General features: G+C 39.6%; 1 protein-coding gene across 23 annotated transcripts in view; it reads left to right on the top strand.

Moving 5' to 3' along the window:
* The window catches only part of dock7 (dedicator of cytokinesis 7), a 75017-nt gene that overhangs the window by 48688 nt on the left and 12636 nt on the right, over positions 1-13693 (top strand). For 7 of the 23 annotated variants that reach the window (XM_036570195.1, XM_036570201.1, XM_036570193.1 and 4 more), the window contains 15 exons: positions 434-529; positions 2106-2246; positions 2462-2575; positions 2757-2924; positions 3622-3773; positions 4100-4269; positions 5134-5288; positions 5964-6146; positions 6361-6496; positions 6591-6687; positions 8138-8155; positions 11820-11873; positions 12241-12337; positions 12436-12570; positions 12994-13146. In XM_036570195.1, coding sequence (XP_036426088.1) covers positions 434-529; positions 2106-2246; positions 2462-2575; positions 2757-2924; positions 3622-3773; positions 4100-4269; positions 5134-5288; positions 5964-6146; positions 6361-6496; positions 6591-6687; positions 8138-8155; positions 11820-11873; positions 12241-12337; positions 12436-12570; positions 12994-13146 — 1869 coding nt within the window. The remainder of the gene's footprint in view (positions 1-433; positions 530-2105; positions 2247-2461; positions 2576-2756; positions 2925-3621; positions 3774-4099; positions 4270-5133; positions 5289-5963; positions 6147-6360; positions 6497-6590; positions 6688-8137; positions 8156-11819; positions 11874-12240; positions 12338-12435; positions 12571-12993; positions 13147-13693) is intronic. The other 16 variants (XM_036570208.1, XM_036570213.1, XM_036570212.1 and 13 more) reach the window with 4 other exon arrangements.

Raw genomic sequence — 13693 nt, 5'->3', positions numbered from 1 at the left:
CACCCCCTCCTCGCCTCGCCCTGCACCTGTCTTGTCTGTGGATGTGTGCTTCTTGGTTTAATGGTGTTTGGTGTGGTGGTTGTGGTCTTGTTGGATGCTGATTACGTGTTCCATCTTTGTCGTGAATGCAAACCGGTGATTGTGTGATGGAGGAAATATGTAACATATGCTGTTTGGAGCACCTACTCGATCTAGCCGTGCCTGTTGGGTTATATCGATATTTGATGTTTGATCTTTGTGTTGATGAACCCCCCTAAACACCACCACCTCCCTCATCCTGTTTAATCCAGGGCTCCACTCTTACAGCAGCCAAAGGGATTCTGTGTCAGAGGACTATTTCTTTTCCTGTAGTAGTGTTAAGATACAGTGCTGTATTTGTTTATATGGTAGCTGTGGATGATTATTGATCCGATGGTCTGATGGTGTTCCTCAGCTCTTCCATGAGGAGCTAGCTCTGCAGTGGGTGGTGAGCAGTGGTAGTGTGAGGGAAGGAGCCCTTCAGCAGGCCTGGTTCTTCTTTGAGCTAATGGTAAGTATGATCAAGGACCAATAATGAACAATTTGCCTTTATAACAGGATGTTTCTTAAAACAATAGCTGGTTAAATTTACACTGTTTTTCCCTTATCATGGTCATCCAAGATATGTTTGGTGTCTGAGGTCTGCTCATTTAGTTTGTACTGGAGCTATAAGGCTAATGTAGCTAACAATCAATAGAAGCTCTACCAATTAGCATCAGGCAAAGTGCATACCTAAATCATGACACATTCGCCTCTTACAATTAATGTTAAGTAATGGCAAATTGACTTATGTGGTTTTCAGCTCTGTAGTGTATACTCTCTATAAAATTCGTCAATAGTACAGACAAAATTTGTTTTTTCCATGTTTGTATATAACAGTGTGTTATACACTGTCAGAAACGAGTCTAAAGTCATAATTTCCATTACAGTAAGTTTGCTTGTTAGCTACATTAATCTCATTGCTTGTTAGCTACAATAGCTACATTACATTGCACTTAGCTAACAAGCTAACTGTAATGTAATGTTGATCTAAAGAATCATAATTTTAAGAGGCATTCTGGCCTAAAACTTGCGTTTCATCCATTATTTGTTGTGTTATTTCAGTGTTCTATAGCACAGCATTATATCCTTAAACCTCAGTTTGACAGAATTTACCATTTTATTTTATTTTGTTTTCATTCATCATTTGTCTGACTACTACAATACCCAGCATGCACTACACAAGTACATCTTCCAACCTTTAGAAATCCCTGTGCTGTCAACCAATCTTAACTGCTAGCCTAACCACTGATTTACAGGCTAATAAATACATGCACAATAATAAATGCAGCCAGGCTAACATTAGTGTAACTCATACCCCAGTCACTGAGCTAAATTATAAAGAAAACAGTGATTCTGTCTGTTTAGGCAGAGAAGAAGCCTAAGATATCTAGATAGCCAGGTGGGTTTCATTGCTAACTGTAGCTTTTCACTTGTTGTCCTCCCACGCTGATGAGTCAGTTCTGTCATTTGACAAGCCATTTCGGTCACTTGAGTAATCCATTCTCTCCATTGTAGTGGTGATTTGAAGACAGTTTCACTAGTTGTACTGCTACAATAAGATTGGCTTCTTAGCGGTAACAGTAGCCGAATACTTTCCTCCTTCTTTCAAAAACTACTACTACTACTACTACTACTAATAATATAATAATAATAATACATTTTAAAATAGTCCACCCCAAAAATCCACCTCAGAACAGCTGAAGTTTTACAAAGGTTCCTCCCTCCTTCAAAATATGTCATTAAAGGTGGAGATTTTTATTTTTTTTTTAAACTTAAATCTCATCTAGAGACTACTGCAGCACCGCTGTAGATTTAGAGTAGATATGTTACAGCTGAAGCAAAGAAGCTATGGTTATCCATTTAAATTATAAAGGATGTATTTCATGTAGCTAACTCTCGTCATATCCTGTAGGACTTAGGGTACATGTCTAATGTTACAGGCAGAGCAGTGTGCATAGTAGGGTGCTTCTCTCCTTGTTGCAGAATCACTTCTTGTCTGCTTAAAACTATGGTATATTGTAATGTCATGACTCTCTTGATTTCAGGTTAAGAGCATAATCCACCACTTATACTTCACTGACCGCCTGGAGTCTCCCAGGAAGAACCGCTTCCCTGAGCGCTTCATGGACGACATCACTGCTCTGGTTAGCACCATTGCTGGTGATATTGTCTCACGCTTCCAGAAGGTAAGATAGCATTAGCAGTCAGATATTATAAACTTATAGCCTTTGAAGTTTTGATAAATACTGTTCATTTTTATATCTGAAAATCATCTGCTTTGCTATGTTTAAAAAGCAAAGCTTGTACAGATAAAAATCATACTTTATAAGATTTATTGAAAATTGGCTCATTTTGAATGTGGATTGTGTTTGACATGCCATCTATTCATTGTTCCATTTAGGATCTGGAGTTGGTGGAGAGGCTTAATGCAAGCCTGGCCTTCTTCCTTAATGACCTACTGTCTGTCATGGACAGAGGTTTCGTTTTCAGTCTCATCAAGACGTACTGGAAACAGGTACGTCGAAATTCAGCTTGACAGTGTGCCCATTTCTAATTCTAATTCAGAGCTTTTTTGTGTATTTAGCAATGAAAATTTGACATTGGCTTTTTCTGCTCTAGCTAGTTAATGTTTGAACTCAGGTGAACATAAATGTCCACGTTTTACAACTAGAATTGCGTTCTTCTCTTTCCTCCAGGTGTCCACCAAGCTGTATGCCCTGCAGAACCCCACTCTGGAGTCTCTGAGACTGGACTTCCTGAGGATTGTCTGTAGCCATGAGCACTACGTCACCCTAAATCTGCCCTGCAGTCTGCTCACTCCCCCTGCTTCCCCCTCTCCCTCTGTGTCCTCTGCCACGTCACAGGTAAAACTCTCACAACGATTTGATTTGAATTATGATTCTTTTGGATATTGAAATTCTTTTTTCTTTCTTTTTTCACATCGACCAATTAAAACCCCAGTATAACCACTACTGTGAGTCTTTCGCTATGCCAAAAACACTCTCTGAGCCAACACCAATCTCTTGAACAACGAGCTACAGTACAGAATTTATGCACTTTATCACTGTGTGAGTCCTGCTTTAGCAGTGATGCTGTCAGTATGTTGGGGATAAGTTTAAGGAGGACTTTTATGTGGATTTAAGAATTGGAAGAACACAGCCTGTTAGTCAAAACACACCATAAAGCATTAGATAAAGTTATTAACAAATACCAAGTTATCCAGCTCTGAATGTGGCACAAACATCAACCAGCTCATTGACAATAAAGCCCTGAATTTTTCTGTTCTTTTATTTTTAATTTGCAAGCAGTGTCTCCTACTGCATTTTTTCTACTTAGCAAAGACCTCAGTATTTTTTTTTTCATAGCTTATATCACCTACTCACAGAAGTGTGATTCCGCCCACCCACAAAATTGTCATGCCCATTCCGTACAGCAGTCCTGACACTGCTGCAATACATACATTGTCATCATGTGTACTGACCAAAATGATAATGATTTTAATAAAATATGCAACTCCTGACTTTCACTTCCTTACTTTTTCTTCTCTCTTCCTCTTCCCAGAGCTCTGGGTTCTCCACCCATGTGCAGGACCAGAAGATTGCAAACATGTTTGAGTTATCGGTTCCCTTCAGAGAGCAGCACTACCTGGCTGGTTTGGTTCTGACTGAACTTGCCGTTATTCTGGACCCAGAAGCTGATGGGTTAGTGCACTGGTGTGTGTCATGTCTCATTTCATTTCATCTCACCTTCATTTTTCACACTCTGTCTTGTCTGATATCCATCATCATATTAGACATGCTAAATATGTTTGACTTTAGCAGAAAAAAACCACACTTTACAGAGCAGTGTCATGAAATCCACCCAAAGTCAGCTTCTGACACTAATCGTGTGTTTTTAGTTATGCCTCCTGTTCTCCAGCTACGACGGAGTTATAGCATCACAGTGGAAATAATTGCACTAAGCATCATGCTAGCTGGTGGCTATCTATGTTAACTATGTCTTTACAGCATTCCCTTAATCTCACTCTGTCTGTGTGTAGGATGTTTGGCCTGCATAAGAAGGTGATCAGTGTGGTCCATAACCTGCTGTCCAGCCATGATTCTGACCCCCGCTATGCTGACCCTGAGGTCAAAGCCAGAGTTGCCATGCTATACCTGCCTCTCATTGGCATTGTCATGGAAACCTTGCCCCAGCTCCATGACTTCACAGGTATGTGCAAAAGTCTTTGGAGCTCAGTGGTGCAGATCAATACAACTTATGTCAGCATAACAATTACAGCAAGTAGATTGCGTTTGAGATTTTTCTATTTATACTATATATATATATATATATATATATATATATATATGTGTGTATATGTGTGTGTGTGTGTGTGTGTGTGTGTGTGTGTGTGTGTGTGTGAGAGAGAGAGAGAGAGAGAGAGAAAAGGACTGGTGAAAAGGAAGGTTCAATTCAAGACGTATCTGCTCAACTCACTATGACTTTATTCATACAGAAGTGCAAATCAGATTTGTTTTTTAAATCTGATTTTAGACTACATGCCCACATTGCAAGCCAGAAGTGATGAAATCTGCTTTATATCATCAGACACTCACATGCCATGTTTGGTTGTCATACTAGTATAGAAGCAGGTGTGAGGATGCAGACTACAGCAAAGCAGGGAATAGTTTTCTCGTTACGCATTCTGACATCTAGATGCCAGACACCAAATGGCCAAAACAAAAACCACAACAAAACATGTGATATGCAGTCTAAGTGGTAGAAGTGAGTTGCATGTCCAGATTTCCATTTTGAATTTGAATTTGTTTTGAAACCATTCACAAGTGGCTTGAAAAGGTTGTTTCATTTGGTTCTTTGCCATTCAGAAAATCTTTCCTGTTAAAATTAGATATGTCAAAAAATCAGATTTAAGCTGCCTGTTTATCCAAAGGCTAATTTTCCAGATTGCTGTAACTTTCAGTAGAACAAACAACAGAATGTTGAGCTAAAGTTAGACAAAGATGCTGCATTCCTTCACAGCAAGAAATGTGCTGGATCCTTGTTGATGTGGTTTGGTCTTGACCGCTCTTACAGAATCACATAACCAGTGGGGCCGTCCTGGTGGGCCTGGAACAGATGAACAGGAAACCGAGGGCAACAGCATGATCAGTCAGACTGTAGCCATGGCAATAGCAGGGACCTCTGTCCCACAGATGTCACGGCCCAGCAGTTTCTTGCTCAACCCGCAGGTAAAGCAACCTAGCCTGCCAGAACGGAGTGGCATAAGACACAACCTTTCTTAATTTCTTGGATTTCTTTTCTTTGCACTGTTTTAATTCCAGTGTTTCTAAACTTGGTGTTTGGCAATGTTCTAATATCTAAATTGGTGCTATAACACCTTTAGGTGGCAGCTGTGAGTAATGTTTGTTTATTTGAGCTCTGTCATTAGTTGGGAGCTACTAAGTGTAAACGGCTAGGGAGCAACAGTTAATCAGTCAATCTGGCCACTTTAGGAGTGTACATTGATAGTTGCAGATAATGAATAAAAAATAACAATTAGGTCGTTACTTTGTTAATTTTCTAATTTTTTCAGCTCATACAACTTATGTGATAGGGCCACTGTACAGAAAAGACTCTGGGAAACATACAGTGCAGACAATAGTAAATTTATTCTACCTTTGCCTAATAGACTGATGCCTTCAATCTTGGTCAATAAGAGTAAAAGAGAATGAAACAGCATTGGGTTACTTTTCAATCATTGCTGATATCAGCCAACCTTAGATTCTGCACATAATCAGAATCAGAAGTAATTTGGTCAGCTTTCAAAGTATTTCCAAAAATGTAGGTTGGAAAGAAAATGAACATTCTCTATCACTCTCTTTATCCTCTTTCTCGAACTCTCTCGCCCTCTCTCTTCATCTTAGGCCACCCGTCAGCATGGAACTTTCTCTCCTGAGTCCAGTCGCAGTCTGCTCATCTGTCTGCTGTGGGTTCTGAAGAACGCTGATGAGATGGTACTGCAGAAGTGGTTCACTGACCTTTCTGTATCTCAGCTGAACCGCCTGCTGGACATGCTTTACCTCTGCGTCTCCTGCTTTGAGTACAAGGTGATCCCCCTTTGCACTCTCCTACACTTTTTTGGTAGACCGAATCATGAAGTCATTTAAGCAACAATATTTGCTGTTAAGAAAACATTTTCCCCAGTGCATTTTTTTTAATCAATTGATCAAGCAGTTAAATTAACCAGTTAAGTTAATGCATGTGTGTTCTTTTTTCTTATCCATCCATCTCATGAAAAAGGCCCATTTTTTGTTCATGCAGGGAAAGAAAGCATTTGAGCGCATGAACAGTTTAACTTTCAAGAAGTCTAAAGACATGAAGGCCAAGCTGGAGGAGGCCATCCTGGGCAGTATTGGAGCCAGGCAGGAGATGGTACGACGCAGCCGAGGACAGCTAGGTTCGTGCTGGGGTTACATTTTTCTGAATTTATAACTAAGATGTAACGTCTAATTTGATGTTTTTGTGATGGAGCTGTTCTGTTTCTCTTTTAGAACGCAGTCCATCTGGCAGTGCCTTTGGCAGTCAGGAAAACCTGCGCTGGCGGAAGGATATGACACACTGGCGTCAGAACAGTGAAAAGATGGACAAGTATGACTACTCATGTTGTGCTATCATCTATTTTATTTTCAAGCTACAAATTACAGCCTGGTCTTTTAAAATTGCATGTACAGTCATTTCTCATTAGTACAATGTAATGTACACTTTCAGAAAGCATATAACTGCCTTAAATATAAATGAAATCCTGACTTCTCAGTTCAGGGCGAGTGCTGAAGCTTGAGGACTGTGGGAACTGTGGTCTGGCTCATGGATTTTGCTTGTTTTGTGCAATGTGTCTGTACTATTTTGCACAATTTCATCTCATATGTTCATCCATTCTTTCACTGAATCATCTCTTACAATCTAGGCCTGTCACAATTATGAAAGCTTAGCTCATGATTAATTGCGGTGTACATAATTACGATCAACAATTTTTCATTGTTTATTGCAGGCAACTGTTAAGGTACATGCATAAAACAGCCAAATTTTTCCTTGCTTCCCAGCTGTTGTTACTTAGTAGCTCCTAGTCTCACAAGACCAGATGTGATCTCTAAATGAGAGTATATATCTGGGCAGAACTGGTTAAACTTTCAGTGCTGGATTACAGCAAACTCTACCACTAACAAGGGTACATGACCTCTAAAGCCCACCTTAAATTTCTCTCGGCTGTGCTCTTTATTGTCCCGAGTACAATCAACAACATAAAGTAAAACAACTGTCCAGTGAAACACTGTCATCACAATAGATAATTTATTTTGCCGCACGTAACGTTCTCCACGCACAATACACATCTACACGCTTAGATTTGTGGGGAGAGTTTTCAGTCATGCTATCTTACATTACATCCGTTGGCTAACAACTTGAGTACCATCGATCCTTACTGTGAGCACCAACTTCATGAGGCGTTGGATTGGTTTAAAAAATTCCCTTCCAATTTGTTCCCGCTCCAGTAAGTCTAGCCCAAAACTTTTCATGGTTGTCCCCAGAGATTTACATCTGATTCCGATGAAGATGAAGCTGCTCACAACTGATTACACACACAGTTTGAGCCCGAGTAAACAAACAATACTCACTCTGAAAGTGTTAGGAGATAGAGTCTTTGTTTTTTGTAAGACCCATGACGAAGCTCAGATGTGTTTTCTGTTTTCTTTTATTTACATTTATTTGCCTCAAACCAGTGGATAAAACTTCAGTTCCTATTCTGTTTATTGTGATGTGTGATTTTGTAAGCTGACAAATGTGGAAAATAATTTCAGTCAACACTAATTATTGCTGTCAGCTGGAATAACTGATCAGATGACAATTGTGACAGGCCTATTTATATCTCTTCAGTTAATGTGTCTAATGTTCTTGGCATAATTGAATTCCCACATATGTATCCGTTCACTTATTTATCTCTGACCTTTGCCTCTTCAGTTCAAACAATGACACATTATACATTAAGCCTTTGGTGTGAAATAACTCCTCCATTTGACCTTGTTCTTCCATGTACTGTGTTTAGGGGCCAGAGATCAGTCAGGTATTGTACATCTGAAGTGTGCTACGCTTTCAAACGACCCCCCTCTGCTACCCCTCAAGTTTAAAGATTGTTTTCTTCCTCCCCTCCCTCCCCTGCTTTTCTTTACTGGTGCTTGGGGTGGTGTAGTTTCAGTTAGACTGCTGTGTCTGTTTAACTGGTATTAATAGCTTGAGTGTGCTCAGGGACTGGTGTGCCTTTATCTGCTCGCGATAGAAAAAGGGTGGCTGCTTGGGTGGCGAGATTCAATCTTTTTGTCATTGTAACAAGCAAAAATGGAAATCTAGGCCTTGTTTTTAAAGTGAAATGGTTCTACTAAACGGAAACCGTATAACATTTCTTAATGACTTGATTTCCTGTAGTTTACCTGATGTTCTATGCGAAACATCCCTTCACACACGTTTAATGAATTCTTAGTGTAAAACCTACTATAATTCCTTCAGCAGTGCAGCTGTATAGCTGACACTGCTAGTGACAAGGATTTAGGATTAAACGAGAAGTTTATGAACTTCAAGTGCCAGAATATAAATCTGCTTATCCTCTTATGCATGTGTTGATTTTCTCTCTGGTTCACACCTCATAAGAGTACACATCGTAGGGAGTTAGTTTTAGTAGTACTATACTGGATTAAAAGGAACATTCACACATCTGTTAAGTACTGTGATGATAAATATGATTTCTATTTCACCTTTAGTAACTTTGCCCTGGCATAGACTGATTGTTAGTACTAAAACACCATTGAATACATAGGAAAGTTAAATCCAATCCAAAGTGTATTTGTGTATTTGTTTTTGTTTCTGTGAATTATTAGTACATTTATTTGCATATTGTATTATTTTTACAACTGCCCTTGTCACAAAGCAGCTTTACATAAATCCAGGGCAAAATAGTTGTACAAAACAGCATGTGATTCTTGATGCCCTTGTGTTGTGTTGACTGCCAGTTGTGTTGATTGCTGGGTTGTTTTTTCTGAAAACCGCTAGGTGTGATGTAACAGGAAGTAAGGAAACACTGTGCCATCATGTTACAGCCTTTTGACAGCTAGGAATAGGTGATCACTTTACGTTAATGGAGATGGTACAGCAGATAGAAACATTGCAGGGAGATGTGATGTGTCCCTCAGAAAAGGAAGTTCTTATCTCTGCTCTCAAAGGGGATTTGGTGCACAAGCTTGCATGGCGTGTAACAAATTAAGCCCCTGTTCATTTTCCATAGAAGCTAATCTAATATTGTTCTTAAATGACTTTGGAGTATTTAGATAGATCAGCAAACCAACCCAACAGTGCTGGTCTGAGTGATAATTCTCATCTCCCGCAGCTTGTTGGGACATGCACAAAAGAACCTGTGATGCTGGTTTTGGTGAGGTTAAAAGTGTGCAGCACACAGTGTTCAGCAAGTCAGATGTTGTAGCTGCTTTGCAAACTTTAAAGCTTTAATTATCACATGACCTCCATTAACGGAGATTCCTTTCTGGATGACTGGGTGTTAGACAGGATGAAGATTGTGTGTGAGAGAGAGTGAGGCTGTGTCTGAAACTGTGGGCAGCTGCCTTGCTGAACATGTCATATCATAAGTCATTTCAGTAGAAGGCAGTGTTGTGATAAAGGTACATGTAACCAAATTGTGTCTAGAACATGCTTTAAAGGCAGCAGTACATCACAGAGTTGCCGAGACACCAGCAGCTCATTGCTATATGCTGGTGTTTAGCTGTGCTAGCATTTTTGATTTTTTTAAGCATTATAAAAATGCTTCTTCAAAGCTTCATTAGTAAAGGCAATGGTTCTATTAAGAACTGTGAATTTTACACTGTTAAAAAAAAAGGTGGTTCTTCTAGGGTTTTTTAGTAAAGGCACTGTCTTCATAGAACATTTGCATGGTCAAGTGGTTCTTTGCATGGTGAAATCGTTCTTCAGATTGATGGAGAATGTGTTGAGTATATGGCTCTATATAGAACCTTTTTAAAAAGTGTTTTATATAGCACCAAAAAGGTTCTTGTATTGTTACTATGTCCCTTTATGGTGCTATGTAGAACCATTTTCAAAAAGGTTCTATATAGAACCATATACTACACATTCTCTATCAGCCAGAAGAAACATTTCACCATGCAAAGAACCATTTAAGCATGCTATGATTCTGTATAGAACTCTATGTAGATAGAACCTTGGCCTTTACTAAAGAACGCTTGAAGAACCATCTTTGTTTAAGTGTGTAGGGTACTGCAGTTTTTACAGTAGAAATGTGGTATTTTACATAAATTTAACATTCCCATCACTCAAAAAACCCAATGTTTCACTGGCTTTATTGGCTAGACTACCTGAACACTAGCTTACCTTGAACGTTGTCTTGCATTAGCGAAATCACTAGCAGACACTTGCAGCAGAACATAAGCAGACATGATAAAGAGCTGCCATGCTCGTTGTTGTAAAACGAGGAAATAAAAGAAAATACTGAAAAAGCACAGTAGTTGCTTAGATAAAATAAGTTAGTGGTTGGTGTTGTGTGGTGGGTAATACCATTGCTCTCCATGCAGCAGACTGGGTTTTGATGCTGGACAAGCACACCATGCTGCATCAAGAAGAGCCCTTGGGCAAGACTCCTAACGCTACATTAGCCCACCTCTGTAACATGATTAAATTATAAGTCATTCTGGATAAGAGCATCTTCCAAAATCATAAATATAAGATTCATTTAGCCAAACAGCTGAAGCCACATTTTTACCCTGCAATAGTTATTCAAATTAAAATTAGTTGAGTTGAATCATTTTTTATTAGAAATAAAATGTAAAAGTAAAATGACTGATGTAATAAAAAAAAAATCTCCCTGATTATAACCATAATGAAAACTGCAACTTGAACAGCTACTGCAAGTTACATGTAATATATAACAGCAAAACGCATGTACACTTTTTTTTAAAATACCTTTTATTTTTACAAAAATACCTTTACAAAAATGAAAACTTTAAGATCTAAAATAACTTAAAGCTGGCAGCATTTTATGCAGGCAATTTATTGAGACATGACTGGTGCTTTCCTGCCTCAGAATATTATCTGAGTGGGCAGTGTTTATGTTTCAGACACAGCCTGAGTGTGTACCCTAGTCGCTAACCCTTCTGTTCCATATGTACCCACCAAATACCCGCAGCCAGTACTGCTCTAGCTCCTGGAGGCCTTATGTCTACTTAATATATTCTTTTAGTCTGTTTACCAACAAGCTCTGTCCTGGTGTGTGAAGAATGTAAGACACTATTTTCAAGCCTGTTGTGAAATATGTGACCAAACTGTATTTTAGGCCCAGTATTGTTGATATGCGGCCATGAATTACAGTCAGTGTAGTGTACCTGCATCACTAACTTTTAGACAAAGCCATTGTTAACTGCCATAAGTCCAAAGAAAGCCTCCATTCACAGTGTGCCTCCATGTGCATAGCTGTGCACTTTTCATTCAAGCTGTGCTTCATGATGCAGTCGCATAAAGAATTTTTCCCAGTGTCCTTTTAACCGTGGCCTGCCCATGTCTGCTTTTTAACAATGGTCCCTCTGCTGGAGATGTGTGGTTGGGTGCTGGCTCCCCCCCTCTTTCTGTGCGCTTTGGATATGGGTTCCTGATGCAGCTCTTATGGTATTGAAATATGTGTGTGGCCTCTTTTGATTAAGCGGTGTGCTGTGCAGGTTTAAGGAAACCCTACCGCGCAATGGGAGAAGCCAGGATCCCTTATTAGTTAGGTTTGTAGACTCAATAGATTAATGTATACATCAGTTCCTTATAAACCCTGTCACCCCCTCAAGCCCACTGTACATCAACTGGATTAGAAGGCATACATAAAGCCAGGACAGATTTTGATGTGATTATGCTGTGTGCTTATGAAATTTTAAGGGATAAATTGGTCAAAAAAGCAAATTTTTTTCCCATAGCATCACTTTAATTAGTACAGTGGGCTTTAATCTCGTTGGATCTGTACGCAGAGGGTGCACCCCCATGTGTACACTGACTTGAATGCTTGTGCAGAGAATGCTGTAGCATTCAAGGGAGCCCTTCACTTTTCCACAAACGGCACAAAGCAATTCTGAAAAATCTTTTTCACTTTGGCAGAACCAGAGCTGAGCTGGAGCATGAGGCGCTTATAGATGGCAATCTGGCAACCGAGGCAAACCTGATCATCTTAGACACTCTGGAAATCATAGTGCAGGTAAACGTTTATTTGATCTTCATTAAAACACTGTTAAGGCATTATTATGGAAGATTTTGGTGAGCAGTCATGGTTGTTTTCATGTAACTCCTTCATAGACTGTGTCTGTGACTGAGTCGAAAGAGAGCATTCTGGGAGGGGTCCTCAAGGTCCTGCTTCACAGTATGGCGTGCAACCAGAGCGCCCTCTATCTGCAGCACTGCTTTGCAACACAGAGAGCCCTGGTCTCGAAGGTGAGAACAAATCTGTGGCTCACTTCACCGTAAGAATGTAAAAGTGCACAGATGCAAAATGATGTGTAAATCTGAAATTGGTGATTCAGCTGCTTAGATTGTGGATGTCCGTATGAAATGTATTTGATGATAGTAGCATTTAATGAAGTTTTTTCCAGATGTAAAATTGCAAATGAAAGGAAATTATTCTAAATTCTAAATTATTCAAAATTATTCTGAATTGTCCAAAAATAATCAAATGTATATATTCATGATGCATTGAGTCATTTCTTGAACAATTGTAATCAAGTCAGAGATCTACACAGCTACAGCACAGTCTCTTGTTTTGTTTAGGCGCTTTATTTCAGAATGAATTGAACAAGAGAGACTTTTGAATGTGTGTTAGTGTTGCTATGGTATTATTTGTGTGTACTTTGTCTGTAGTTCCCAGAGCTGCTGTTTGAGGAGGAAACGGAGCAGTGTGCTGATCTGTGTCTGCGTCTGCTGAGGAATTGCAGTAGTAGCATCAGCACCATCAGAGCACACGCCAGCGCCTCCCTTTACCTGCTGATGAGACAGAACTTTGAGATTGGCAATGTGAGTGTAATTAGAGGTCTGCACATCTGTAATAGACTACAAACAGTAATTATTTTTCCAGTACATTTTTGTGGTCTTGCCGATCATTCCCGGCAGAGAACTGCATCCACTCTTTTCTGATCGATTGTTAGCCCTGCTGTGCTGAAGTTCTGTAATACTGTAGAAATGCTTAGCACACTTCACGTGAGGTAACAAGGAAAGAGAAGGATCTGCTGTTATCTTTCTGCCAGCCCAACACATCATCTCATCATCCATGGTGTAACTGCATCTGATGTACTTTCAAACTTCGTTCTAAAATGCATCATAAACCGCTTTTTGGAAGTGGCCTTTGCACATAAAAGAAATATCAATGCAATGTTATGAGTAATACCAGAAATGTTATAAAGGAAGAGACTGGTCACTTGTTGAAATATGAATGGGAATGCTTGTTACGCTCAACATGACATCTGTTTATGGAGAAAGTCCCGCCCTTCAAAAAAAGAGTCAATTAGCTTGTTGTTTATGCCCCGAGTCCCCCAGCCCACCCCCATTGTGGAGATCTTTGCAA

Source organism: Colossoma macropomum, unplaced genomic scaffold (assembly GCF_904425465.1).
Source record: "Colossoma macropomum unplaced genomic scaffold, Colossoma_macropomum, whole genome shotgun sequence".
Taxonomy (NCBI): Eukaryota; Metazoa; Chordata; class Actinopteri; order Characiformes; family Serrasalmidae; genus Colossoma; species Colossoma macropomum.
The sequence above is the reverse complement of the archived record's forward strand: the minus strand, read 5'-3'. Positions and strand labels throughout refer to the sequence as shown.